The following is a 27,970-nucleotide window of genomic DNA, read 5'->3' as shown; positions in this document are numbered from 1 at the left end:
CGCCCCGCCCCCAGCCCCGCCCCCCGGCGCGCGCCGCACCCGCCCGAGGGCCGAGGCGCACGTTGCCCCGCCCCCTCCACCTCCCCCGGCGCGCGCAGTCCCGGGGCGGGCGAGCGGCCTCCGCCGATTCGTCTCTTTCTCCCCTTCCCCCTCACAGGACGGTTTCCGTGACGGCCAGAGAGAGGCCACCCCAGGAAGCCTCCGCGGTCATAAAAGATGAGCTGCGAAGCCAAAGTCGCTTCAGCGCCCGACCTCGCCAGCTCCTCCCTCCTCCAGGAGCCCGAGCCCGAGCCCGAGCCCCGCCCCCGCGGAGCGGGCCCCGCAAGCCTCCCCCGCGGGCTCGCGCTTACGCTTTCCGGGCGGCGCGCGACGCGCTGGCTCCGCCCCGGAGCCCCGCCCCCTGCCCCCGCCCCCCCGCCCCCGCCCGCGCCCGCGCCCCGCTCCCTCCCTCTGGAGAGCCGGCGCGTACGAATCCGGGCGTGAGGCGTCAGGGACGCGCGGGCGCCTCCTCCTCCCCACCTTCCTACACTGTTGCTACTTTTCGGTGTGAGACATTCCAGCTTCTCTTCCCCTTCCGTGAGTCCCTGTTTCTCGCCCCTCGGAGACCCCGCTCGCCCCACAGGCGCCCGCCGCCGCCGCCGCCGCCGCCGCTCCCGCGCCCCGAGCGAGCAGTGCGCGTGCGCGCGCGCGCGGCCGTCGGGTCCCCGCGCTCCCTCCCTCCCCCGCCCGGCCCGGCCCTCTATAACTTGGTCGGCGTGCGGGAGGCGCCGCCGGAGTCGGAGGGCGGGGAGCTCGGAGGAGGGAGCTCGAGAGTTGTGGAGACTAGTGGCGGGGGGAAGTGGCAGCCCGCTCGGGTCGGCTCCTGCCCGCTCCCCGCCTTTCCGCCTCACACACCCACGCCGCCTGCCGCCTGCCGCCCCGGCCCGCGCCCCGGACCCGCGCCCCGGACCCGCGCCCCGCGCCGTCTCTCGCCCGGGGCCCCTGCCGCTCGCTCCCCGGGTCTCGGCGCGGCGGGGGCGCCCGCGGGGTGCCCTCGCCCTCCGGGTGCGTGCGGACGGGCGGCGGGCGGCGGGCGGGATGTGGCGCCTGGTGCCCCCGAAGCTGGGCCGCCTGTCCCGCTCGCTGAAGCTGGCGGCGCTGGGCAGCCTGTTGGTGCTGATGGTGCTGCACTCGCCGTCGCTGCTCGCCTCCTGGCAGCGCAACGAGCTGGCCGACCGGCGCTTCCTGCAGCTCAATAAGTGCCCGGCGTGCTTCGGCACGAGCTGGTGCCGCCGCTTCCTCAACGGGCAGGTGGTGTTCGAGGCGTGGGGCCGCCTGCGCCTGCTGGACTTCCTCAACGTGAAGAACGTCTACTTCGCGCAGTACGGCGAGCCCCGCGAGGGCGGCCGCCGCCGAGTGGTGCTCAAGCGCCTCGGCTCGCAGCGCGAGCTGGCGCAGCTCGACCAGAGCATCTGCAAGCGGGCCACCGGCCGCCCGCGCTGCGACCTGCTCCAGGCCATGCCCCGCACCGAGTTCGCGCGCCTCAACGGCGACGTGCGGCTGCTCACGCCCGAGGCGGTGGAGGGCTGGTCGGACCTGGTGCACTGCCCCTCGCAGCGGCTGCTCGACCGCCTGGTGCGCCGCTACGCCGAGACCAAGGACTCGGGCAGCTTCCTGCTGCGCAACCTCAAGGACTCGGAGCGCATGCAGCTGCTGCTGACCCTGGCCTTCAACCCCGAGCCGCTGGTGCTACAGGTAGGCGCGGAGCCCGGGAGGGGGGCGTCCTGCCGCGAGGGGCGGCGCGGGGCGGGGGCGCGGGGGCTGGAGTCGGAGAAGTGGCCCCGCCGGCGCTCCTTGGTCGCCCGCCGTGGACCCGGCCCGGCTGGGCCAGCCCGCGAGCGCGGGAAGGGGGCGGCGCGGGGAGACCCCGGACGGCGGACGGCGGCCCGGCTGCTGGAGAGCCCGCTCTTGGCACCTCGACTCGGGCGCGCCTCGCATTTGACTGCGGATCCTTTAACGCCAGAGGGAGCAGCGCGTCTCGTCTCGTACGTTCCCAAAATGTCTCTCCTGTGAGTGTTCCTTGGGGGCCCTTCTCTCCGCCTTTCTGCTTTTATCCGCCGGGGTTTGCACTTCCCCAGCGCAGTCTGTGGACGAGCCCTCGGAGCTGCCTTCGTTCTTCTGCAGTGTTTCCAGCCCCTAGAGAGCGAGCGTCTGCTCCCCCCCTAGTAGCAGTACTCTTGTTGCCTGGCCTGACTTCGGCCCCACAGTCTTTGTTTTATCCTTTAGCTCATTTACCTGGCGGGCGGGTCGTTGGGGGGCAAGCTGGGGGAATCGAGGCTGCGGTCAGGTTAATCCTCGGGCTGTGCTTTGCGTGGGATTAGGAAGAGGAAGGAAAGAAAGTGAGGCATCGTCGGACTTGGGGCTGCGAGGATTTGAGGTCAACACGGACATTTGCATCCTGATTCTGTGACCTGCCTTATTCATCTAGTGATTTGGCTGCAGGAAGGAGATGAAATGTTAGGCCAGGGTGAGAAACAGGGGAAAGAGATTCTTTTCTCTGGTCTAGTTGAGTTACTGGCCTTCTCGTGATTTTGTTTTGAAAACAAACACACCTTTTAGGGGAATAGGTTGGCATCTTTTTAACAGGTGACAGGGAAAAAAAAGAACCCCCCCCCCTCCAAAAAAAAACAAAACAAAAAACTGTTGACCTTTGGAGTAGTTCCCAAGTTTCCACACATTCCCACCCGCTTTCGTGCGGGGTTCTTTAATAGTGGTAACAGTTGTGGGTTTGTGATCCTTCCTGTAACTGCAGGAAAGTTACCTTGCCCCTTTTCCATACCAGTTTTGCTGTTTATCAAATATGAGGGGGGCATGACTTAAAATTAGTAATTACTAACTTTGATATACTTAATGCTCTTTGTGCGGCTGAGAATGTTACTATTGGGGGGGTGTGGTTGTAACAGGATTCTTGGTGGGTTTTTTTTTTTTAAAGTCAAGTGCAATAGGAATGTACAGTATTCATTTATATTGCTTTCTTTTCTCAAGTTCCCTAATGCCCATCTTAGGTAAGGGAAACCAGCTTCATTTGATTAGTTCAGCCGAATAATTTCAACACAAAATAACTACTTTTCAAAACTTTAGTGTGGATCTTAGTTAATTTTAAGCTGTGATAGGATGTACATAATGGGTCACATTTCAAGTACAGATTGTATGTTAAACACTTTAACAGTGAATGGGGTATAAAACTGGTTAAACTTTCCTCTAAGAAATTATTAAGTAGTTTCAATGCAACTAGTCACCCTATAAAGCTTAAGATCATATTTGTAGTACACATTTGCCTCAACTTTTTTTTTTTTATTTAAACTATTTTTTTTCTCTTTGAGGAATAGATGTTTATATTAGGAAGATTGATCCCTGTAGAAAGCTTTAGCAGTGTATTTGCAGATAATCTGTCAAATTCCCTGGGACCCAGAAATTTAAAAGGACCTATCTGAGTAGTAGTACACATCTTCTGCACTTGTAATAGTGGGTGCCTACCGAAAGATTTTTATCAAGTAACTCTGAATATTGATGTATTCAACACGGACATTTGCATGTGTTGCAACAACAAATACTAGGACTGATATTTTAAGAACATTCTAGGTCCAGCTCTTTGTAAAGATAGCTTCGCGCTTGATTTGCACTAAGGAAAATCTGTTTTATTTGGGAAGCTTTTATATGAATTTTTGAAGTTTGAAGCTGTCTTGACATTTTCAGTTTACTTTCTGATTGAGATAGTCAGGTGTGCTTGTATCTTGTTTTCTGACTAACTCTTCCCTCAATCTTTCTCTATTTTCATCTTTGGTGATAAACAATTTTTAAAAAATCAGTTATAGTCTTGTAATTTAGACTTGGTGACACAATTGCTCTAAATGAGTGGATAGATGGGTTATGGAATAAGAGTTTGGTTTTAGTATGTGAGGAAATACGTGTTAACATTTCTTATTTTGACTTCTGTGTGTTGCATTTGAAATTTAGGCAGTCCAGTTCTATAACTGTTAAGTGCTCTGTGAAATATAAATTTGGGGTCTTTAATACCAGTACTCCTATTGCTATGTTTATTTTTTTATATGATGAACAAGCACATTGAATAGGATTTATTTTCAAATAAATGTTCACAGAGATGCTACTTTCTTTATAGAACTACTTCATCTGGGGGAAATATTAGTGAGTTAAGAAGTATAAACAATGCACTTGAGGTTTGATGATGGAGCAAAACCACTAAAGTGAATCTTAAAATTGTGTGATCAGGTACAAAGATCATTATTAAGTCAAATCATGATGTTCGTTATTTCTGCTAACGAGACATACAAGTTTGGTATTTATATAGGTTTCTATAAAACTGTTAATTGCTGTTTATGGTAGTATGCGGTATTAACAATGATTGAAAACCTCACTCAAATTTGACTATGTATTTTGGTTCATGTACCTTAAAAAATATTTTAAAGATCGAAGCATGTATTTTACAGCTTGAAGAGGAACTCACATTTTTCTTTTTTCCAGGAGAGGGAGCTACTTATTGAATTTTTGGACACTTGGTGACAAATTAGATTTTTCTTATATTGTCCTAAAATTAACTACTTAGGGGGGAAAAAAGTCTTTTGAACTGACTTCATCAAACTATTCTTAAAAGTTTCAGTGTGGTAAATATGCTTCCAAAATAAATATTTAAAGATTTCCTTTGATAGGTACTAAAGAAAGAACTGAAAATGTAGGTAGATTTTGCTCACTTAAATTTGCCTCTTCGGATTTTAAGAAACAGTAACAAATTGCATTTTCTATTATGCCTTGAAAGAAGACTTTGAAAGGTACTAAGTGTCTGTAAGACCTATTAACGCACATACCTCATCTACTTAAGGCTGTGTAGATTTGTAATATAGACTTAACCAGTATGAAAAGGTGTGAAAGTACAACTCTTCCCATCATTGGATAGTTTTACTAGTTTACAGCAGCTTATCTAGTTTCCTTTGAACTAAAGGAAAGTAGTTTGGCCATAGAATTATCATTTTCTAAAAAAATTTATAAACCTCAAACAACAAGATAACGCTAGAACTATTATCTTCTCCACTGATACTTTCCTTCCTTCCTTCATGGTTTTACTTCACCAAGAAGTTTGTTTTGATTATAAGTACCATAATCCTATGAAGCAAATGGAGAGAGGGACTTTGTGGATTTTATATTGTGTAATAGCATTCTTGGAATATTGGAAAATCAAGATGTTGAACTGTTTTGGCAAGATGTCAAGATGTTTTCTGTTACTTTGTTGGTAAATTTTTCTACCAATATTTGCACTTACTTATTCTTGAATTTATAGAAGTTGGGTGTTTGTTACAGAAAAATACTGTCTGGATTTCCTGAAGCCCAAACTATCTCTGACTTGATGACCTAGAGACCTAGTGACGATGATCTTACTTAAAGAAACAAAGCTGTTTGTTTAGGATGGAGGATTTAGGAATATGTTTCACTACATTTATAGGACTTTGTCTTAAATTTCCTGAATCATGGTTTTAATAGAAGTTCCTTAATTTTTACCGTATGTAGCTGTCACTTATGCCATAGATTTTTATCTTTTATTCCAATTCTTATAAATGACATAGTACATGCAAAATGCATTGTATAGTGCTAAATGCCTATTAAGCACTCAGTAAGTGTTAGACATTAAATAAGGTAAAAGTAACTTTAACCATCTGCTTAATCAGCTGTTTTGAAGCTTGTTTGGAATATGGATCACCTTAAAATTAGTTACGATTCAGACTATGAACCGTACCTTTAGTTACATTGGTTTAGTTCATCCCTTATTACAGAATGAGTTTTTATAGAAAACCTTGAGTGAATGTTGTTGTTTTGTCCTTAAAAATACTTCCTAAAGAGGAAAATATTTTTAAGGTGCACTGCCTAAGATACAGGTTTTGAAGTAAACAAAAGATTATGGCCATTTAGCTGCCTTACTTTGGACAAGTTGGTAAACTATTTTATGGGTCTTTCCTATAAAATGAAACTAATGAATTAGGTCCTTTCCTTTTTAGCCCCAGTATCCTGTGAATCTCAAACCCTTGATTTGAGAAATTACTGTTTCTCTACTTCTCTTCTGAGTTTGATTTTGACTAGTGGCTTTAAACTTCTAAAAGGGGATTGGGGGTTTGGTACTTGGTCCCTGCTAAAAGGTATGGGAGGGAGGCCAAGGTAGATAACCCTGTTTTTGAGCTTGTTTTCCTCCCAAATTTTTACACACACTAAATCAGATTTTAAAACAAAACGAAAAACAAAACAAAAAAACAAAGTTTGCCTTTAAAGGAAAAAAAAAAAAAATGGAGCTAAATGTAGCCAAGTGTCATGTGGGGTAATAGCATTATGAAAAGATGTTCCAGACTTTGTATCAGGAGTTTCTTTGCAAGAAACAGCTTAGGGAGCCACCTACTTTCCCACTGGATGCTACAGTGGTAAGGTGGTAACTGCATTCCCATATTTAGTTTTCAGAGGTGGTTCTGCATAGGTAGTTCTAAGTAGAGCACTTTTTATGTAATCATAACCTTAAATCTGGAGGTTTAGTGTTCTCCTGTTTTGTTTTGTTTTTTTAAATTAGAAGAGACATTGACACTTGAACACCCTTCATGAAAAAACAAAAATAATAAAATATTTCTGTGTACCTCATATCCAAGGAGACTTTTATTTTGGAAAGCCTAAAGAAACAGGCGTTCACCCTTAGGATAGCACCACTTCCAGATCAGTGAAGCAAAATTATTTTGCTCCACTGGCCTATTTTCTGGATTTATTCATCGCTTCTCACCATTATTAATTCTGAGTTTCTTTCTGTACTTTCGTCTAATTTTCGAACTGTTTTCCTTCATATTTCCACCATATGGATAACTACATATTCCTCACACATGTTAGTCGGGAATAGAAAGCTTACGTTTTGGGTATCTACTTTCTAGACATGGGTAGTCAATTTCTTGGGATCATCAGACTGGTTTTTATTTTCTGTTTTTCTGGTTTATGATCTCTGGCCTAGTTCCTGTATTGCAGTCATCGCTGCTAACTTCACAGAACGGCTGATATTTATTTCTGTCTTCACTTTTCATTCATTATGCATATATTGAACTAATGTGACCTTAGAATATAGGCCCTGCAGTTTCCCTACATATACAATGAACTTTAGTAAGTAATTGTAAATTACTAGTGTAAGATGTGGATAGTTATTCATCCTGGACATAGACCCTGAAAGGTTTTAAATTATGTAATCAAATCTTTTGTCCAATTTGTATGTCTTTACTAAAATAGATTTTTGATGGGGAGTTATCTGTGAAATACCTGGAAGCTCTTTGGACTTTGTAGCCCTGGATTTAGAATCAGAAGAACTGGACTTTATTTGTTCATTTGGTAAATAGCCCTTTAGAAGGCCTTGAGATTCAAAGGATCTGTCTAGGCAGCAAGTAGTGTACTATGTAGGAGGTAGGTATATAAAAGAATAATTATAATAAGTATAGCATAATAAGTCCTATTAAAAGATACCTATATTCTGTCAAATGACTCATTTAGGGAGGGACATCTGAGTGTACCTTTCTAGGTGTGGATACCAGGGAAGATTTCATAGGCATATTGAGTTTTGAAGGATAAATGAGATTTTGTCCATGAATGAGGTCAGGGGTAGGGGCGTGGGGGGACAGGCAGAGTGGTGGGGGTAGTATTGAAATGGCATTCTATACTAACTCAAAGTTGTTGAATGGTTAATGTTTTAGAACCTTAGTTTTTTTTTTTTTTTAATGTTTTTTTATTTATTTATGATAGTCACAGAGAGAGAGAGAGGCAGAGACACAGGCAGAGAGAGGGAGAAGCAGGCTCCATGCACCGGGAGCCCGACGTGGGACTTGATCCCGGGTCTCCGGGATCACGCCCTGGGCCAAAGGCAGGCGCCAAACCGCTGCGCCACCCAGGGATCCCAGAACCTTAGTTTTTTAATCAATAAAATAGGAATTATAAGTTACTTATAAGAATATTGTTTTAAAGATTAAAGGAGATAGGGTTATTCAGATAATATATATGTAATATCTTTAATTGGAAAGGTTTTTTACAATGTTACTACTTTGCAGATCAACTTACTTCATTCTTAGATACCTAGAGTTGAAAATTTCTTTAGTATATTATGTTGACATCTATCTTAGAAATATATGTTTTACTCTTCCTATGACAAACTTTGAAATGTTAACTTATTTACATATATACACATCATAAATACCTATGTAGTTGCTGCTTCAGGCTATAGGTTTTTTGAATAGTAATTAAAAAGAGGGTTAGGGATTTGTCCCATACGAATTACTTTGAATAGAAAGAATATTGTAGAAAATAGGGTTTAGATAAAGATTCAGCAATACAAAGCAAATAATTCAATTTTTCTCTAAGTTATTATAGTTTAGTAATTCTAATTAGTACAGTAACAAGCGATAATTAAAAAAAGGTTAAGTCTGGTCTAATTTCTTAGACTCTGAGACAGAATCTTAAAAGATAGATGCTTCAGGGTCTTCTCCATATTTTGCCTTTCTAGAGCACATTTGGATTTTTAACTGAAGTGAAAAGATCTGGCAAGAATTGTGTGGCATTGCTCAGTAGTTCCAGGAACTGATCTATATACCCTTAGGATACAGTGAAGATGGCAGGCCAGGGTACAATTCGTGCAGCCGATGTGTTCTGGGATGCTATGTGCGGGCAACAAACAAAAAACAAAGGAAATTTCAGATTTTACGTACTATAAAAATAACAAAACAGACTCCTGTGATAGAGAATTGGATTGGGGATAGAATACTCTAGATTGGGTGGTCAGGAAGAGTCACATTTCAGCTGAGTAGTGGATGATGAGAGATATAGCCAGTAATGCGAAGGTCTGAGGGCGGAGTGTTTTTGGACAAGAGATATGGCAAATCCAGAAGAGTAGGAAGCATGTATAATAAGGTCATAGAGGTAGACAAGGATCATACCTAATACAGCTGTGTAACCATACTTAATGAGTTTAGAGTTTTATTTTCAGGGTAATGTGAAACAATAGAGGTGTTTTTAGTAGGACTTGGTTTGGCAGAATGGGTTGTAAAGGATAAGATAGAAATCTGAAAAACTTTTTTGCGAGATTATGGGAAAGTATAGTGCTTTGGATTAAGATGGTTGCGATGAAGGTTATAAAAAGTCAGAACCAAAATATTTTGGAAAAATAGCTGACAAGACTTGCTGATGAAAGGTAAGATGGAAAGGGAAAAATAAAGGATATCTCCTGAGGTTTGGGTCTGAGCAACTACTGGAATAATTCCTTCTTATGATGTGTATCCTTCTTATGATGTGTAAGCCCAGAGAAGGAATGGCTTTGGGGTAGGGGAACCAAGAATTTTGTCTTGTATATATTGAATTAAGGCAACAACAGGAAAACAAATCTTAAAACTAGGCACCAGGTTTACTAGAGAGAGATACTGTGCTACTAGCGGGTAGTTTGTTTTTTTCTGGAAGGGCGAAGTTAATTCAGTTTATGTTTTAAAGGAACCAGGGGAGTAAGTTAGTACTTACTGGGACGCCTGGGTGGCTCAGCGGTTGAACATCTGCCTTCAGGTCTGGGCATGATCCCAGGATGGGGATCGAGTACCCGCATGGGGTTCCCTGCAGAGAGCCTACTTCTCCCTCTGCCTATGTCTCTACATCTCTCTGTGTCTCTCATGAATAAATAAAATCTTTAAAAAAAAAAAAAAAAAAGTTAGTACTTGGCAGATTTTAAAGAAATCAGGTCTTGACTAAAGAAAGCAAGGAAGGATTCTTGGGTTATTGGGTCCAAAAAAGCTTATTATATCCTTTTTCTTTCTTTGAAGTTTTGTCTTACTAGAAGTAAATGTTTGAGTATAGTGTTTGTAGATAGGTATTTCAGCTTAGAAATGTGGATCACACTTGCTGATTGTGACTGTAGGTAAAGCATCAGTTGAGACTAGTAAATTTATGCATATTTAAATGGCATTAATTAATTAAGTTGTCACTAATTGGCATCTCTTTGGCCAGATGTTTATTTTTTTTGGTTGGGGGGGGTGCATTTATTAAGCTATTTAGTTTTAAAGTTTATTAATTTCTATTAAACTTATGTAGATTTGTTGTTGATGCGTTTTGACATTAGTTTCCAATTTTAGAAACAGCTGTTGGATATGATATTCAGAGAAATAACATAACCTTGCTATTTTCAAGGCATTGCTTAATATTGTTGGAATTCTAGGTGGGTGGAAAATGGCATTCAGGAAATGATTTAATGAAATAAATGGAACATATCCTGTAACTTGAAAAATCTTGAGATTATTAAGATTCTACAGTATTTACAATGGATTTTGGCCACTATTTAGCAGTAAAAATTAAGAAGCAACGGTCTTAGAGAAATTTTAGTAAAAATTAGGTAACCATTAAATCATTCCAGTAATTTTACTATATTCCCCCTCTAGACAGTTCACAAAACTGTGAACACATTAGTCTGTCACCAGTATGGTTGACTAATCTCTATGAACAGCTGTTATAACATGCGTTACTACAATGGGATTTTGTTCAGATTTGGGCTTTTAAAAATAATTTGAAACTTAAATTGAACCTTTAAGCATTTTCTATTCTTTTGATAACATTTGCTTTCTATAAGTGTTCTCAAGTTTAAATTTGTGTGTGTGCAGAAATGCTAGTTCTGTAGAAAACCTATAACTAGATTTTAGATTGTATGTTTTGATTATTAGTAGATCTTTTTTCAAGTCAGCCTCTTTTTACTAGGAATTTCCTCCTTTAAAAAATGTCTTATAATATATCTCTTTAGGCAAACTACAAAGTTATTATGTTCCTTTTAATGGAATGTTGTGAGGAAGTAAATGGCATTTTTATAAAATATTCATATCTTGTATTAAAGAAAGTATGATTTTTTTAAAAAGATTTATTTAGTTTAGAGAGAGCACTTGAAAGCGCACTCGGGAGGGCAGGAGTGAGTGTGGGGGAGGGAGACAGAAGAGGAGAGAGAGTCCTAAGCAGACTCCTAAGCTGGGCAGGAAGCTCAACAAGGTGCTGGCTCTCCCAACCCTGAGATCCATCCCCTCCTGAGCTGAAACCAAGAGTTGGAAACAACCCACTGTGCCACCCAGGTGCCCCAGTCTTTTAAATTTAGTATGCAAACCCTACTTTTGGTCATGTAAGGAAGGAAAAAGAATAGATCACAAGTTCTAGAGTTGACTTTATTTTTAATCTATCAGTTTTACTCACATGCTGTATGTCTTTAAAGTGACTGTGTTCTGACAGAATAAAATGATCTTATTAATCTGGTAGGACAGTGTGGTTATTCATCAAAGGGTATTGTGGTATTGTAAAAACCTTGTTTTAAGAAGAGCATTATATATCACAGGATATTTGTTAAATTCCAGTATGTACAATGTTTCTGAATGTTAAAGATTTTTTTATTTTTTTATTTTTTTTGGTTGCTTTGGGGTTTTTATTTTTCAAAGCACATCAACCATGTTGTGGAGTTTTGAGTTTCATTCTCTAAGTCCCAACATGATCTGATCCCTACCTCCCCTTATTAACTGTTACCTCAAGCCGTTTCCTCATCCATTTTTCTGAAGCTGCTTTGGCCTTTTTTTCAGTACTGAGAATACTGTTTCTGACTCTGCTATGCCTAGGACATTCTTACTGCCCCCTCCCCAGTCTGTCTAATATTATACTCATCCTTTTGATCTCAGCCTAAGTAGCACTTTCTTAGGCTGCCCTTTATCAATCTGAAATAGATCCCTATGTTTCTTTTTCACCATACTCTACTTATAATTTGTAATAAATTCTGTAATTTATAATTTATGTGTATTTAGTAACCTTTCTCCCAACTCAAGTTAAAAAAGCTTCCTGAGAGTAGGGACTGTTTATTTACAACTGTTTACTTAGCATTTCATGATGGTGTTAGGGTAGATCTAGAATTTTTTTATACAAAACTTGTATTCTCTTCATTCTACAGTGACACTCTCTCTTACTCTAGCTGCGTAAGCAGTCAGTGAAATGTGGGTTAACCTACAATCCCTTAATTGCAATTCCAGACTTAAAAACCTGTAAAAAATAGGGGTTGTCAAATTAAAAAAATATAAAAACACATGAGATTTTTATGTACTTTATCCCATTTAGGATGTATAAGCTTACATTATATTCACAACATAATATTTCCCAGACTCTCCATAACATGAGTATGCAATATATGCACTATTAACTTTTCCAAAATTTGGAAACTTCTGAAACATGAAGATAGTGGATTGAGGGGTTGTATTAGCTAGCCTGACTTTACCTCTTTTATCTGTATGACTTTAGGCAAATCATTTAAACTGTGCTTGTAAGATTGAACTTGATTTACAACTCATGTACTTCCAACTCAAGAATTCTTAGATTTCATATCCCCGTTATGAATCACATAACCTAACATGATGGTTTTGATCAATAAATAGATGATAGATTACTTCAGCATTTAGAATTTATTTTCATATAAATGAAAATCAAATTACAATGCTAAGTTTATGTGTATACATGGTATCAAGGTTTAATTTTTTTTTGTATTTTTGGTGCTTGTGGATGCCCTATACATTTTTCATAGCAGTAAGCCTTCTTAAAGTTTGGTAGCTAATTTATATATTTCATTGTAAATTAGAAACTGCTAGAGGATAGTGGTGATGCTTTTCTAATTTGGTGGTTCTTGACTATATTTGGAAGCTGTTCATTGTTTGTAGCTGACTTTTAGTATGTAATATGAAAATAAGCATAACCTGATGAATACCTGGACTTCTTATTTAAATAGGAAGGATAATATGTTTTGGTAAGCAATTCTTTATAAGGTAGTATAAATCTGCAAAGTACACTTCATACTCTTTTTTTCCTTTGGCTCTTGGATTGCCTTGATGAATATATATGGTGGTACAAATATTCCAGTTTTACAGAGGAAGAGACTAAAACTCTAAGAAGTTTTGGCTTTGCCACAGTCACATTTATGAGATGCATAGTGAAGGTGGACCTTCAAGCTCCCCTTGTGATTTCAAGTTCATTATTTACCTGTATATTCTGTTGTCTTTTAAATATCAAATTTTATAAAATGTTATATACCATAAAGAATATAAAATACCTAAATTTCCTAATCGTTATTTTAATATCAAGTATGTGCATTTTGTCACCTTGATTTCATTTTCTTTTAAAATGGAAAATGACCTTAGTGGTTTTGTTTACTTATTTCTGAAACTTTGGCTTTAAGCTACTGTCACTGCTTGTAATACTGTTATTAGTATTGAGTTTTATGGTATCCAAGAGGTAGCTTGCAGTTTTCTGTTACCAAAAAAAGAGAGAGAGATAAAGGGACATACTGATTTATCTTAGATTTCATAACAAGAGACATTTAATGGATCATAAGATCTTACCAGTTGAGAGTGTTAATCTTAAGTTTCCATTTTTAATTTTTACATTGGTAGTTATAATCATAGAAGTTGTCTTTGGGTGCTCACCAATTTAATTAAAAAAATACAGTGATGGAAGGAAATACATAGTTTTATAACTATTTTATACCTCCGTAGAATTTTAAACTAATAATTTACTTTTAAAAACTTTACATATTACACCTCGATGTACATTCCACCTGATTTAAAGCCCTGGACAGATAATTCAAGAGCCTCCAGTCCAGTTAGAATTTAAACCATTCCAAGTTTAAAGACTCCTTCCTTCAAATGAAAAGTATTTTACATATTTTCTCAGTTGTAAATAACTCCTTAAAATACACACATTTTATGAAGACCACGTGCCTGTTGTAGGCAATTTGAAAATCTGATTTTAAGATTTGTTTTAAAATAAAAACTGTGGATCTCAGCAATAAATTCTTATTCCAGCTACACTGGATTTTATTTTGCCCTTTGAGAGTTTGATAATCAAAAAGTAAGAAGTTAGGTTTCTCATTGCTCGATATATTTAACAAATCCATGTTGTTACATCTTAACATTTTAACTCTCAAACTCTGCTTGACTATGATAATTTGGTTCTAAGCCAGAATTGTTTTAAATAAAAATTATGTTTTGGCTTCCTTTGAGCATTTTCTTTGTACTACAGTGTATTCAATACAATTCCTTAATCATTAATGAAATCCGACTATTTTGATTATACAATAAAAATGTTTGTCATCTGAGCTAGTAGTAATGTGGATTCATTTATTAAAGTTCTTCCAAAAGATTAGGTAACAAGCTATATGAAAGAATTGTAGTGCTCTTACAATGAGGCATAACAGGATTTCAGTTAACATTGTCAGAAATCACTGTATGAATACAAAATTGCTCAATGTGACATTTGTTCATATATTTTATCTTCTCCTATTAGGGACTTGGGTAATGAAGTGTATATTTGACTGTCATTTGCCAGTTGGAAAGGCTCCAAAAACAAGGAGGCATTTGTACATGTGCAGATGTTGGCAGGGTTCCCTTTTCTCCTGTTGTCAAAGACCATTTTATTTTCACAAAGATATGTTTGTATCTGTTTTACAGTATGGCATGTGAATAATATACCAATAATGTATGGAGGAATTTTGTTTTACTTTTTTGTGGGACAAAACTATACAATTTCATTTTCATATATTACCAATTTTTAGTCTTCCCTCCCCCCCCCTTTTTTTTACGTCAGGGACTTTGTACATGAATACTAATGGGAAAGAGTTAAATCTTTTGCAATTTGTGTAGATTTTCAAGGTCAAGGAAGCATTTTAAAATTGAGAGAAAAAGTTGAAAATAACCTGGTTAGCAGACAGTTTTTTGCAGTTTACATTGGACATGAGCAATCTCACTTTTCCCAGTACCCAAGGAAGTAAAAAAAAAAAAAAAAAAAATTCTCATGTATAAGATGAGAAATGTGTTTCCCTCTTCCTTCTTGCTAAAGAATCGGATGTTGCCTTTGAATTAAGATGGACTCAATTCACTTACTATATTTAAAGATTCATACTATCATATCTAAATTTTTAATTTACATAATTAGTGTTTTATCACAAAACTGCAGATATTAAAATTTAAAAGAAAGTTGCATATACGGGGATGCCTGGGTGGCTCAGTGGTTGAGCGGTCTGCCTTTGGCTCAGGGTTTGGTCCTGGAGTTCTGGAATCAAGTCCTGCACCGGGCTCCCTGCAGGGAGCCTGCTTCTTCCTCTGCCTGTGTCTCTGCCTATCTCTGTGTGTGTGTGTGTGTGTGTGTGTGTCTTATGAATAAATACATAAAATCTTTAGAAAGTTACACATCTAAAGAAACAAGTTATAGTTACTATGCCTTAATAGTCATAGTTGAAAGGAAGCACAAATGAAAATAGGTAATTACGGATCAAGTTTAGTTCTAAGAACGTTTTGTTTTACAGTTGATAAAAATATTAAGGATATTACTGACTTTTTTTCAATTTTATGAACGTTCAAGGTAAAGTTAATATTACTTATTTTCATAAGAAGAGCCTCATCGCTAGCTCTTTAAATGTATGTAGATTGTTCAATTTTTAGCAATTGAAGTAATCTATATTTATATTCTGCAGTGTCTTGCTTTGTTTCTGTTACAGTGTTTGTGTAAATATCATCTTGTAATTTTTTTTCCCCCCAACTTAAGGAAAGGTGCTAGGCTTCTTCTATACTTCATGTAGTCATGTTATTTTCCAAGAAGTTTAAAACCTTACTTCCCATCCTTTTGCACCACAGTGCTTATTTTGTAGGTGGTCATTTTAGCACTGGAAAGATCTTAGATAAAGCCTTACTTTTAAGTTTAAAGTGACTTGTTCATCAACACAAAAGACTTTTGTTTTAGGATATTAATTTTCCCAGTGTTTATAAAATCCATTAGGAAACCTTGCTAAGATTAAGCGAATAAATAATTTTGAAATTGAACTAAAGGTGAACAGAAAATATAGTGGCAGTAGAAAGGGAAACGAGACTGACTTGGGAAAGGTACGTAGAGTGCAGGTTGCATCAATAGGATATCAGATTGCTCTTAACCAACCTTTGGGTGTACATTAAGAAACACTTCTTTGAATCTCTCTGTAAATTGTACCCCTGCCTGCTTGTGGGCTAGGTAAAGTCTCTATTAAATGCTCTCTTAGGGGGATCCCTGGGTGGCGCAGCAGTTTAGCGCCTGCCTTTGGCCCAGGGCGCGATCCTGGAGACCCGGGATCGAATCCCACGTCGGGCTCCCGGTGCATGGAGCCTGCTTCTCCCTCTGCCTATGTCTCTGCCTCTCTCTCCCTCTCTCTCTGTGTGTGTGTGTGTGTGTGTGTGTGTGTGACTATCATAAATAAAAAAATAAAAAATTAAAAAATAATTCTGTTTAAAAATAAATAAATAAATAAATAAATAAATGCATGCTCTCTTAGGGCCTATACTACTCTTAGTAACTAACACTGCTTATACTCAAAATTATTTGCTTAGTATCTGTCTTCTCTTCAAAAATTTGTATTTTAGAGACCCTCTGTTTTGTTCACTCTTAATTGCCAGCATAGCACAGTGCATGGTGCCTGGTAAATACTTGCTGACTAATAGGCCTGCAGTGCTGTTCATTCAAAAGTAAGGATGGTTGACTGTACTTAAGTCAAAAAGATACAAGAAAATGTAAATATTTCTAGATTTGGTAATAAGGAAGGTGCCTTATATGTTTATCAGTTTGGTTCTGCAATTTGATAAGCAAGACTTATTTATTCTGTTTTAGCTTTATGATGTAAAGTTACCTATTTAAGTTTTTTCAGGTCCCTCCCTAGTAATGGTAGAATTAGAAAAGAAATCAAGTTTATCTCTTTTCAGCTCCTGAATATAACAGAACATCCAAGCATATACCTAGTAACAATGTCTGCTGAGAGGATCTGGGGTAGACCTAAAATATTTTCATCTGAATCTCTTATAATATTAAGGTAATTCTTTTGTAGAGTTTTCCATCTGATGAAGGTTGGCCATTTGCAAAATATCTTGGAGCTTGTGGAAGAATGGTGGCTGTAAATTATGTTGGAGAAGAACTGTGGAGTTACTTTAATGCACCATGGGAGAAACGAGTTGACCTCGCTTGGCAATTAATGGAAATAGCAGAGCAACTTACAAACAATGACTTTGAATTTGCACTCTACCTCCTGGATGTCAGCTTTGACAATTTTGCAGTTGGTCCTAGAGATGGGAAGGTAATCATTGTGGATGCTGAAAATGTTTTGGTTGCTGACAAAAGGTTAATTAGACAAAGTAAGTACATAACTTATATTTGCTTCTTGTATACATTTTTTATGTCAAAGTTTATATTTATATGAAACAAACTTTTAATTTCCTTCTTAGATGGAAGCCTTGCCTCATTGTTTTAGTTGACCAGTATCAGTAAATGCATACCAGTTTATTACATTTGTACTCCTAATCAGTTTCTCCATGTTTCATAAAATATCCTTTGGATATAAACAGACACAGATATACTTTGTGTCTATGTGTGTGTATGTGCACATCTTTTTCTTACAATCTAATCTACATTCTGTAGTTTAGGAGTATAATGAAGAATTAGGTTTTTATTTAGTTACAGACTACCAGAGAAACTGTTCTGCTCTCATGGAGGTCTTATTTTTCTGTGGGGTCACTACAGTGATGTTCTGTGCATTGTTTTCTGGGGTTCCTGTGGTGATTTTTTTTTTCTTTTAACCATTTATATAATTTCTAGCACTGCAGACCCCTAACTTTGGTTTGATATTACATCTTTCCCAAACTTAGCTCTCCATTGGTTTATGAGCTTGTATGGTAGGTATAGGTGGGCAGACTCTCTGTAGTTTTTTGAAAATTAAATGGCACAGGAATTTTAAAGTGCCAGGGACAAAGCCTGTAACTCTATAATTAATCTACTTAATAAAAGAAACTGAAAGGTAGTTGTTTTATGGTGTGAGGGTCTTATATTTTTAATCTTCTCCCCTGTCATATAAGGATCTTTTGATGAACCCAGTCCAAAAATGTGTGGCACCTGGGGAATGTAGTGAAAGCAACAACAGCATTTTATTATGTTGACGCTTAGATGTGGCATGATCTTACCTTGATCCTGTTAAATACTTGATTTTTCCCAGTATCTTGTTCTGATTCCATATTCACGAAACTATTATTTCTTGACTTGCCACATAGATCCTCCTACAGGGAGTAAACACCCTGCTGGAGTGTTTTATTCTCCACTTCTTCCTACATTTGTGAATGTTGCAGTAACTTATACCATTCTTTTCTTTTCTTTTTTTTTATACAAATATTTTTGTTTATTTATTCAGAGAGAGAGAGAGAGAGAGAGAGAGGCAGAGACACAGGCAGAGGGAGAAGCAGGCTCCATGCAGGGAACCCGATGTGGGACTCGATCCCCGGTCTCCAGGATCACACCCCAGGCTTAGGCGGCACTAAACCACTGCGCTACCGGGGCTGCCCTATACCATTCTTTTCTTTTTGAAAATGTACAGTTCAGTGGTTTTTAGTGTACTTACAAAGTTGTGCAACTTGCCTAAACTTTTAAAATTTTCAAAACTTTACAAATTTACAAACACTGAAATGTGTTTGTATAAATAATTTCTTGGGATACCTAGGTGGCTCAGCACTTAAGTGTCTACCTTTGGCCCAGGGTGTGATCCCCGAATCTGGGATTGAGTCCCACATTGGGCTCCTTGCATGGAGTCTGCTTCTCCCTCAGCCTATGTCTCTGCCTCTCTTTCTCTCTCTCTCTCTCTTTCACTGTGTCTCTCCTGACTAAATTAAAAAAAAAAATTCTTTGAAAAAAATAATTTCTTGTAACTTTTTTTATGCAGACATTCTTGGAATAATATGTCACAATTTTATACCAACTAATTCCTTATCTTGGATGAACACAGCCACACCAGTATATTCATACAGTGAACATTGCCCCAGTGCTACTTTAACTCTCACCAATTCTTTCCAAGTGTCTCATGGTAGGGTTAACTTCCCATTATTCTTTAAGTAAAAATCAAGCTCCTATTTACATTCTATCAACACCACAAAAACAAGTAATCTTATCAAAAAATGAGCAGAGAATTCAATTAAACATTTTTCCAAAGAAGACATACAGCTGGCCAACAGACACATGAAAAGATGTTCAGCATCACTAATCATCAGGGAAATGCAGATCAAAACCACAGTGAGATAATACCTCACACTAGTCAGAAGGGTTAGTATCTAAAAGACAATTAACAACTGTTGGCAATGATGTGGAGAAAAGGGAACCATCATGCATTGCTGATGTGAATATAAATTGGTGCAACCACTGTGGAAAATAGATAGTATGGAGGTTCCTCAAAAAATTAAATAGAAATTCCACATGATCCAGTAATTCCACTACTGTGTATTTATCCAAAGAAAACAATAACATTAATTTGAGAAGATAAATGCACCCCTGTGTTTGCTATACCATTATTTACAATAGCCTAGATACGGAAGGAATTCAAGGTGAATGGATAAAGAGGGAGTGGTGGGTATATGTGTGTGTATACACGCATGATACACACACATATACATATGATATACACGCACATACATACACAAAATGAAAGTTTAGCCATAAAAAAGGATGAGATCTTGCCATTTGCAATGACATGGATTGACTTAGAAGGTATTACACTAAGTGAAATAAGTCACAAAGAGAAAGGCAAATACTATGATTTCACTTACGTGGAATATAAAAAAATAAAGGAAAAAACAAACAAAAAACCCAGACACTTAAATACAGAGAACAAATTGATGGTTGTCAGAGGGGAGATGGGCAAAATAGATAAAGGGGATAAAGGTATATAAATTTAAAGTTACAAAGTAAGTCAAAAGAAGAAAAGTGCAGCATGGGAAATATAGTCAATTATGTAGTAATGTGTGGTGACAGTTGACAGCATCATAGTGAGCGTTGAATAATGTATAGAATTGGCAAATCAATATGTTGTACACCTGAAACTAACATAATATTGTATCTTAATTATACTTAAATTACAAAATGCTTAGGGTGAACGAATTTTTTATGTTTTGTAACATTTGAATGTGAATGTTTCAAACAAAAGTAGACTAATACTCTCTAATATTTAAAAGGAACCTTAAAGAGAAAGAAAGGAAAAAAAATTTTTTTTTAAGATTTTATTTATTTATTCATGAGAGACAGAGAGAGGCAGAGACACAGGCAGAGGGAGAAGCAGGCTCCATGCAGGGAGCCTGATGTGGGATTCTATCATGGAACTCCAGGATCACGCCCTGGGCCGAAGACGGGCACTAAACCACTGAGCCACCCAGGGATCCCCAGGAAAAAAATTCTTAATCAGGGCCCAATCTGGTTCAGTTTTAATACTCCACTGTCTACTGCCCTTGATGCTTTAGCTACAGTGGCCTTTTGGTTTCTTGAATGAACCTTTTTGCTTCTGGGCTTTTCTATATACTGTTTCCTCTGCCTAAAATGCCTCATCTCACCATGTGAATGGAGCTATTGGATATTATCCTAAGCAAAATAAATCAATCAGAGAAGACAATTATCGTATGATCTCACTCAAATGTGGAATTTGAGAAATAAAACAGACGATCATAGAGAAAGAGTTTTGAAAAAATAAACAAGGCGAAATCAGAGAGGGAGACAAACTATAAGAGACTCTTAACCATAGGAAACAAACTGAAGTTCCTTGGAGGGGAGGAGGTGGGGGATGGGTTACTGGGTGATGGGATTAAGGAGGGCACATGATGAAATGAGCACTGGGTATTCTTTAAGACTGATGAATCACTGACCTCTACCTCTGAAACCAATATTACATTATATGTTAATTAATTGAATTTAAATAAAATAAAAATAAATTTTAAAAAATGCTTCCTCTTTCTTCTGTATACAGCTAACTACTTGTCCTTTGAACCTTAGCTTAAATGTTACATTTGACCAGTATATCTAATGCTAGAGGGTTGTTTCTTTCATAAACCTTTCTACTATAAAAAGGTTTGTTTCCTTTGTAGCATTTCCCATTATTTGTTTATCTATTTATTTAATGTCTGTTTCACATAGTTGATTGTAAGCTGGTGAGCTGGTGAGGGCAGAAACCATCTATTTATTTTCTTTACCAGTATATACCCTTGCCTGCTATAGAGTAGGCAAATAGTTACTTGCTGAATGAATGTTTTTCACTTATCTTTCCTCTGCCAACCCCTTAAGTTCCAAGGGTCTGCCCTGTCTTTGTTTTTTTCATTTGCTTTGAACATGCTTTCCAATATAATACAGCTCTTCTCTTGGCTCCATTAAGCACCTGTATGTTGATGTGTTCTAAATATGTGTACTGTACCTCTGACTTCAAAGTCCTCTAAGTTTCTTTTTTTAAGTCCTCTAAGTTTCAAGTCTATTTCTAGTTGCATATGTGATATACCCACCTGAATACCTCATAGCTACTTTATATTTACTCTCTATTTATATATAAAATATTAATACTAGTATGTAAATAGTATCTACCTTGCCATCCAATTAGAACCTTAAACTTTACTCAAAACTAAACTCCTGTGTTTCTACAATTTGGCTTTTTTTCCTGGACTACAGGTTGTTATAATCATCTCTTCGTAGCCTCATCTGTACCATCTCCCCAGGTAGCTGTCTCACAGGTTAGCCTCCATGAACTTATTACTGTCTCCTGAATCAGCTGAACAAACCCTTAAGTGTATGCCTTTGCACAAACTATACTGGGCCCAAAATACAGTTTTCCCTCATTTATTTTCACATTTGCTTAGTAAAGACCTAAATCACATGTTTTCTACACAGCTTTCTTCAGTGCCAGGCAGAAGTACTGCTTCTCTGTATTCTTGAAGCATTGCGTCCTGCTTCTCTGTGTGGCACTTTCTCTATGTGATAGAAAGTTTCCATCTAGACTGAACCCTTCAATAGTTAGAGACCTCTTCTGATTTTTGCCCTGGCATTGATGAATTCCCATGTTTATATATAAATCAATAAATTTCAGTATTTAAAATTATAATACAATTTTAGGAACAAATACTACTCTGTTAATTAGTAAAATATTTTGGGAAGGAATGGAAACTCTCTTAAAATGTATTTTTCTCTTTCTGCTTTTCCCCCTTTTACAGATAAACCTGAAAACTGGGATGTGTGGTACGAAAGCAAATTTGATGACTGTGATAAGGAGGCTTGCTTATCATTTTCAAAAGAAATTCTTTGTGCTCGTGCAACTGTGGACCACAATTACTACGCTGTTTGTCAGAACCTCTTATCCAGACATGCCACCTGGCGTGGCACTTCTGGAGGACTTCTTCATGATCCACCAAGTGAAATTGCCAAAGATGGCCGTCTAGAGGCCTTGCTGGACGAGTGTGCCAACCCAAAGAAGCGCTATGGCAGATTCCAGGCTGCAAAAGAACTGCGTGAATACCTAGCACAATTGAGTAACAATGTGAGGTAGTCTATGGTGAACTTTTCTTTTCTCCATTTAAATAGCACTGGCTAAAACTAAACCACCAAAAACTATCTGGAAAAATGAAATTTGGAAGTAATACATTCAGAGAATGATAAACCTTGCACTGATATCTTATGTTAACATCAAAATAAGACATTACTTCAAAAATCACATGATGCTTCTGCAAATAAGTTTGTTCTTACACTTTGGAGACTTGAGCTATCATTGACTGCTTTGCTCCCTTGAATGCCTGAGTGGATTATTAAATATTGTGAAGCTATTGGAAATGAGTCTGATAGTTACATTGGCTTGTGTATCAAAGGGTACTTGGTATTTGACTTAGTTTGCATTACTATCATGATTTTGTGAATCTCTTGCATTTACTTTGAATGTCAAGTTAGATTGGCCTGTTTTATAGGCCACTTTTTCCTTCTGATGTGTAGGTATTTTTCCCCCCATTTTTATGTTTTTTATTAAATTTCACACATTCAGGTTATTCTAGGTGTTTATTTAAATTTGAACTAGCTTTTGTTCAGTGCTATGCGGTACACATTTCCTGGTAGGGCAAGATTCCCAGGTTTACTGTATTTTCAGAGAGCTGAATATTTTATTATGTAAATACTTTTCTCCCCACTTTCTGTGGTTTCACCATTGCATGAAATCATTCAAGGTTATTTAACAGTTACATCCCTCTATGCCTATAAGTGTACACTAAACACGGAAGTTTGGCATATGTTACAAAATGTCATCTTGTCCTTTAAAAGGCTTTAAGAAGAGTATACTAGCAATCTACACCTTTATGTTAATTTTGATTGAGAAAAAAAACAACAGTATTTTTTAAATGCTAACTAGTCCAATATAGTCCAATGCATATGCCAAAGAAATGTTAGATCTAGTGTCACGGTTAGACTTTAAAATTGATCACCTACATATTCTTACTGTCACACTTCCAATACTATGTCATTATTACATTCACATCTTACTGGTTATTTTATGTTGCAAAGGTAAGCTACTGCTTCCAAGCATATGTGACTTCAAGATATCCTACTTTATATTCATTGGTAGTAACAGAAATTAACACAGTATAGTCATCATTTGAGTTTATTTGGGCATCATAACTTTTTATTTATTGATGGACTAGTAATTTTTATTCAAAAGCATAGTTTAGCCAGTCTGCCCAGCCTGGTCTTCATTACCCCATTGTTAAGCATCAAAACATCAAATTTAAATACTTGGATAAAAATTAACAACTATGTGAAATTTGTGGGCTATTTTAAAAAGTTACAGTATATAAATTGACTATCACTAACATAGGTGATAACTTTTTTTTTAGTTACTGCTTTAACTTATGGCAAAATTTGGTATAGTACGCAGTATCTAGTTCTAAACTGACTTTATTCTAAATCAGAAAGTGATTAAAATATGCACAACCAAAGCCAAGTTTTTCTTTTCTGTTTCATTCATTCAGCAACTATTTATTGAGCATCAACTCTGTGCCAGGCACATTACTAGCTGCTACACACTGTCTGAACATGACATATGGTTAAGTAACTTTACAATGATTATCAAATACTTCAATGTAGGTATTTAAGTTGAGATAGCATTGAGTTAGTATGGTACATTCATGTTATTTTACTGTTGTGATAGAAATTCTACTTGTACCATCTATAACTGGGTTGCTACAAAAAAGCATGATGAAATGAATACTGTTAACCCCAGTATAAAACTGGGAGGAGAAAAGTAAGGTCTCTCCATTATAAAATAGATTGCATTATGTTAATTTCTATACATCCATATATTACAGGTATCAACTAGCCCTCAAAGAAACACTTAAGTCCTAGAAATTTTACTAAAGCTGACTTTTTACAACTTCAGAAATTTTTGAGGGGAGCAGGTAAAATTATTTGTCATTCACCATTACTCAGAACTTCAAATAAAATACACATTTTCAAAACAGAGCACCTTTTATATTTGATAAGTGTTCATTACAAACTTTAGAATGCCAGTCACAGAGGGTTGTCTTTATGCGGCTTAGCAAACCTTTATCTTACTTTGGAAAAGTGATTGTGATTGCAGAAAAGGAAGTGAGAAAATACTGCCAGCAGTGATTGCTACTGGAGGTAGTTCTTAAAACTACCATTTCCCCCATGAGATTATGTGGAATTTCTTTTATCCTTGGAAAAAGTTGAGAAGATAGTAAAAGAATTAGGAATTTTAAATTACAGGGAAAAATATGTACGTGAAAAGCAATAAATATTTTGTTCACTTTGCTATCAAGATGTTCACTATCAGATATTTATTATACAGCAGCAATTTATATTTTTAATCATTGCCCATTAATAGACACAGTAAAATATTTTTGAATCAGACATTTGGGGTTTGTATGTGCATTAAAATTGTCTTTTGTACTGTAAGTTACTGTTTAATTTGAATATTTTATCAGAACTGTCTCCCTGTGCCTTTATAATATAAAGTTGTTTCTACAACTTTTAATGATCTTAATAAAGAATACTTTAAGAATCACACTTTTCAGACTATCTCTTAACTTCAAATATCCAAATGTTTTTGAATGGAAAGTGAGGTTGTGTAGATAAGTTGTTTTTTTCCTTTTGCATGTATTATGATACCATTTTCAGAAACTATCCAGTTGGTAGTGTGCTGGACTTAAAGTTTGTGTGTTTTCTTCTGTTTTTCTGTAGTAGACTCTTTTCTGTAATAGATAACTTTTACTGCTGAAATGGGAGTTATAAAATAAAACATGGGATTTTTCAAATGTATACAGGAGAATAATGTAAGGAACAATAGTTAACTATGGTTATACTAACTTCAAAAGTTAGCAAACATGTGGCCAAACTTCTTTCATCTATGTCCCAACTTACTTGACCCCAGGTTATTTTGAGCAAATCTGAAATGTTATTTGATTCAGAGATATACATTTCTCTTCCAACAAAATCACATTACCATTTTACATCTAAAAATTAACAGTAATACCTCAGCATCACCAAAGCAGGAAAATTCTCAAATACCACTGTCTTTTCTCAAAAACTCAAGATCCTGCTGGCTATATACAGGGATTTAATTTGATGATCAATAAGGATAATAACTAAAATGGACCAAAACATTGTAAATATGTAAATTATGCATTCAAAATACTAACAGCAAACAAAGACAAACCAATCCATTCACCTTTAGAAGGATATTAAGGGGTTAGTGTGCAAACTAACTGGTAACTTGGAGACAAAGAAGCATTCATCCTGCCTTACCCCAGGGTAATCAAATAATTCACCAGAAGAATTCATAAAATATATAGAATTATAACAGTTAAATGCAGAAGGAGTATTAGAATATCACCATTTCATAATTCCTAATAAAAGGAGAGCTAGACAATGTTCATCAGTTGCTACTGAAGCCATTAATTGAAAAGCTAATGAGGAACTTTGTATGGATAGATGAAGATGACAAGACCTGAACACACTGGTCAATCTTAATGATGTGCCTTATACTGTGACTCAAAGAAAAGTATCCAGCACCACAAGAAAAGGAGAAAAAAAAATTGGCAAGAAAAGGAAAAAAAAAATCGGATCAAGCCCCTAGATCTATTAATAGGAGATCTATAACACAAGGAAAAGTGTTAAAAGATAGCATGGACCTACAGTCAACAAAATCTAGAACATGGGTAATTCTGCAGGATAAGTGACTTGGTTTTGTTTAACAAATTTCACATTAAAAGAATCTTAACATACAGAATAAATGGAAATGTCACCTTTGTATCCTGATTCGAACAAATCAACTTTAAAACTGGAAACAGATTCGAACAACTAAACAATAAGATCTTAGATAACTTCATCCACTTTAGTGTGTACTTTGTTTTAATGTGTGGAAAAAAACAAAAGTACCTATTCTATACTGGGTTATATACTTTATACAAAGTTAACTACATGTCTAAATTTTGAGTAAGAGTATTCTCGTTTTTTTTTTTTTTCTAAAAATTTTATTTATTCATGAGAGACATAGAGAGGCAGAGACATAGAGGGAGAAGCAGGGTCCTCGTAGGGAGCCTGAAAAGGGGACTCATTTGCGGGACCTGGGATCACGCCCTGAGCCAGAGGCAGATCCTCAACCACTGAGCCACCTAGGCATCCCTATTTTAGTTCTTTTTCTTTTGAAAAGTTACTTGCCCATGATCACAAAAATAGTGGCAGACCTGGGTCTCAACAGTGATTTTCTGATTGACTTCAATATTCTTTCTACTATATACCATGTTGCAGCTCTTGAGAATCAGAAGTTATAGTTTAAGGAAAGAATATGTATATATAATTGTAAAACACATTCATATGCATTTCCTCAATTGCTATAAATTACTGGAGGAGATTTATGAGTGCAATGAGAGTGCAATCCCAAGTGAGATACAGACAAGGTCAAGAAGTGGAAGTCAGGGTTCAGAAGAGACATGAAAAAGGTTTGAAAACAAAATCTCATAAAGGAGTAAGATCTTTTTCCCTTTGACTTCTCTTAGATCTATATAGTAAGATTACTGTTCCCACAATACTGTTCCCATAATGAGTTTACAAATATCTTTTCTCTAGGGAATCTACCAGCCTTTAAAATTTTGTTTACTTTCACCTTTTTTTAATCCCACAGATATTGTTGAAACTGTAGGCCTTGTCCTGTACTCTAAGTTCTAAGAATATATATTCGTAAAAAAGTCTCCCTTGTAAGGGGACATTAAAAACTAAGCTCAACAGTTAGGCATGGTGTTTTGTTAATTTTAGCTTTTCGTTTTCTATGTGTATCACATGTTTAAGTAAATATTGAAAGAAGTCTTATAGGCTGTTAGATGAAGACAGGACTACAAAAGCAATGATCTTTCAGTATTTCATTTTAATCTGAAAGTTAATGGCCCTCCAATGTCATTAAGTGGACTCTAATTTTTTTTGTACTCTTATTTATTTTAGTTTCCTGTAATATGTCTTCATCCATTTTTTTTTTTTTTTTTTTTAGTTACCTAAATTACTTCATTATACTTGCAGCATTCCAAGGATGTTTATGGAGGTTGTCTTTCCATTTTTTGAATAATCAGTAATACTGAGTTGGTGGGGAGGGAGTGGTGAGAAAAACACACCCAGCCCAAATTATATATTTTCTGAGATTTGCTTTAAAAGCTGTGTTTTTAGCTGTCATCAGCAACTTTAAAAATCAACCTTTTAGAGTTTATTTTAAATCAATGCCTATATTTTTATAGTAATACCATGGGTTGAGTTTCTTTGATTTTCTCACTTTTACTGGGACACTATATATATTTTTTGTGGTCATTTTATGTAATGATTTTCAGACCATTTATTTTCAAGTGTTTGGAAAAGTAGGATAAGCTAAGAGTTGAGTTACAAGCAGATTGTGCCCTTAATGGAACTAGTTAATGATAATTGTTTCACTCTTAGATGTGATGAAGTTTTGAGGATCAATTATTCTTTTAAAAAGTCATTTGCAGGGTGCGTGGGTGTCTCAGGTGGTTGAGTGGCCAACTCTTGATTTTGGCTC

At 37.6% G+C, this 27,970-nt stretch overlaps 2 protein-coding genes across 7 annotated transcripts in view; one reads left to right on the top strand and one right to left on the bottom strand.

The window, feature by feature from the left end:
• Positions 1–669, bottom strand: part of SLC9A9 (solute carrier family 9 member A9) — a 655,912-nt gene extending 655,243 nt beyond the window's left edge. The window contains exon 1 of one of the 4 annotated variants that reach the window (XM_072792384.1): positions 520–669. The gene's annotated coding sequence lies outside the window, so the exon portion shown is untranslated. The other 3 variants (XM_072792386.1, XM_072792387.1, XM_072792388.1) reach the window with 3 other exon arrangements.
• The window catches only part of DIPK2A (divergent protein kinase domain 2A), a 30,515-nt gene extending 5,558 nt beyond the window's left edge, over positions 1–24,957 (top strand). Inside the window, exons 1-3 of one of the 3 annotated variants that reach the window (XM_072792394.1) lie at positions 1,063–1,734; positions 16,940–17,243; positions 22,107–24,957. In XM_072792394.1, the coding sequence (XP_072648495.1) occupies positions 1,078–1,734; positions 16,940–17,243; positions 22,107–22,438 (1,293 nt within the window). In that variant the 5' untranslated portion in view covers positions 1,063–1,077 and the 3' untranslated portion in view covers positions 22,439–24,957. Of the gene's footprint in view, positions 1–1,062; positions 1,735–1,908; positions 2,049–16,939; positions 17,244–22,106 lie in introns of those variants that run through there. The other 2 variants (XM_072792396.1, XM_072792395.1) reach the window with 2 other exon arrangements.
• The last annotated feature ends 3,013 nt before the right edge of the window (positions 24,958–27,970 follow it).

Source organism: Canis lupus, chromosome 22 (assembly GCF_048164855.1).
Source record: "Canis lupus baileyi chromosome 22, mCanLup2.hap1, whole genome shotgun sequence".
Classification (NCBI taxonomy): domain Eukaryota; kingdom Metazoa; phylum Chordata; class Mammalia; order Carnivora; family Canidae; genus Canis; species Canis lupus.
Note: the sequence above shows the minus strand (reverse complement) of the source record. Positions and strands in the feature narration are given on the sequence as shown.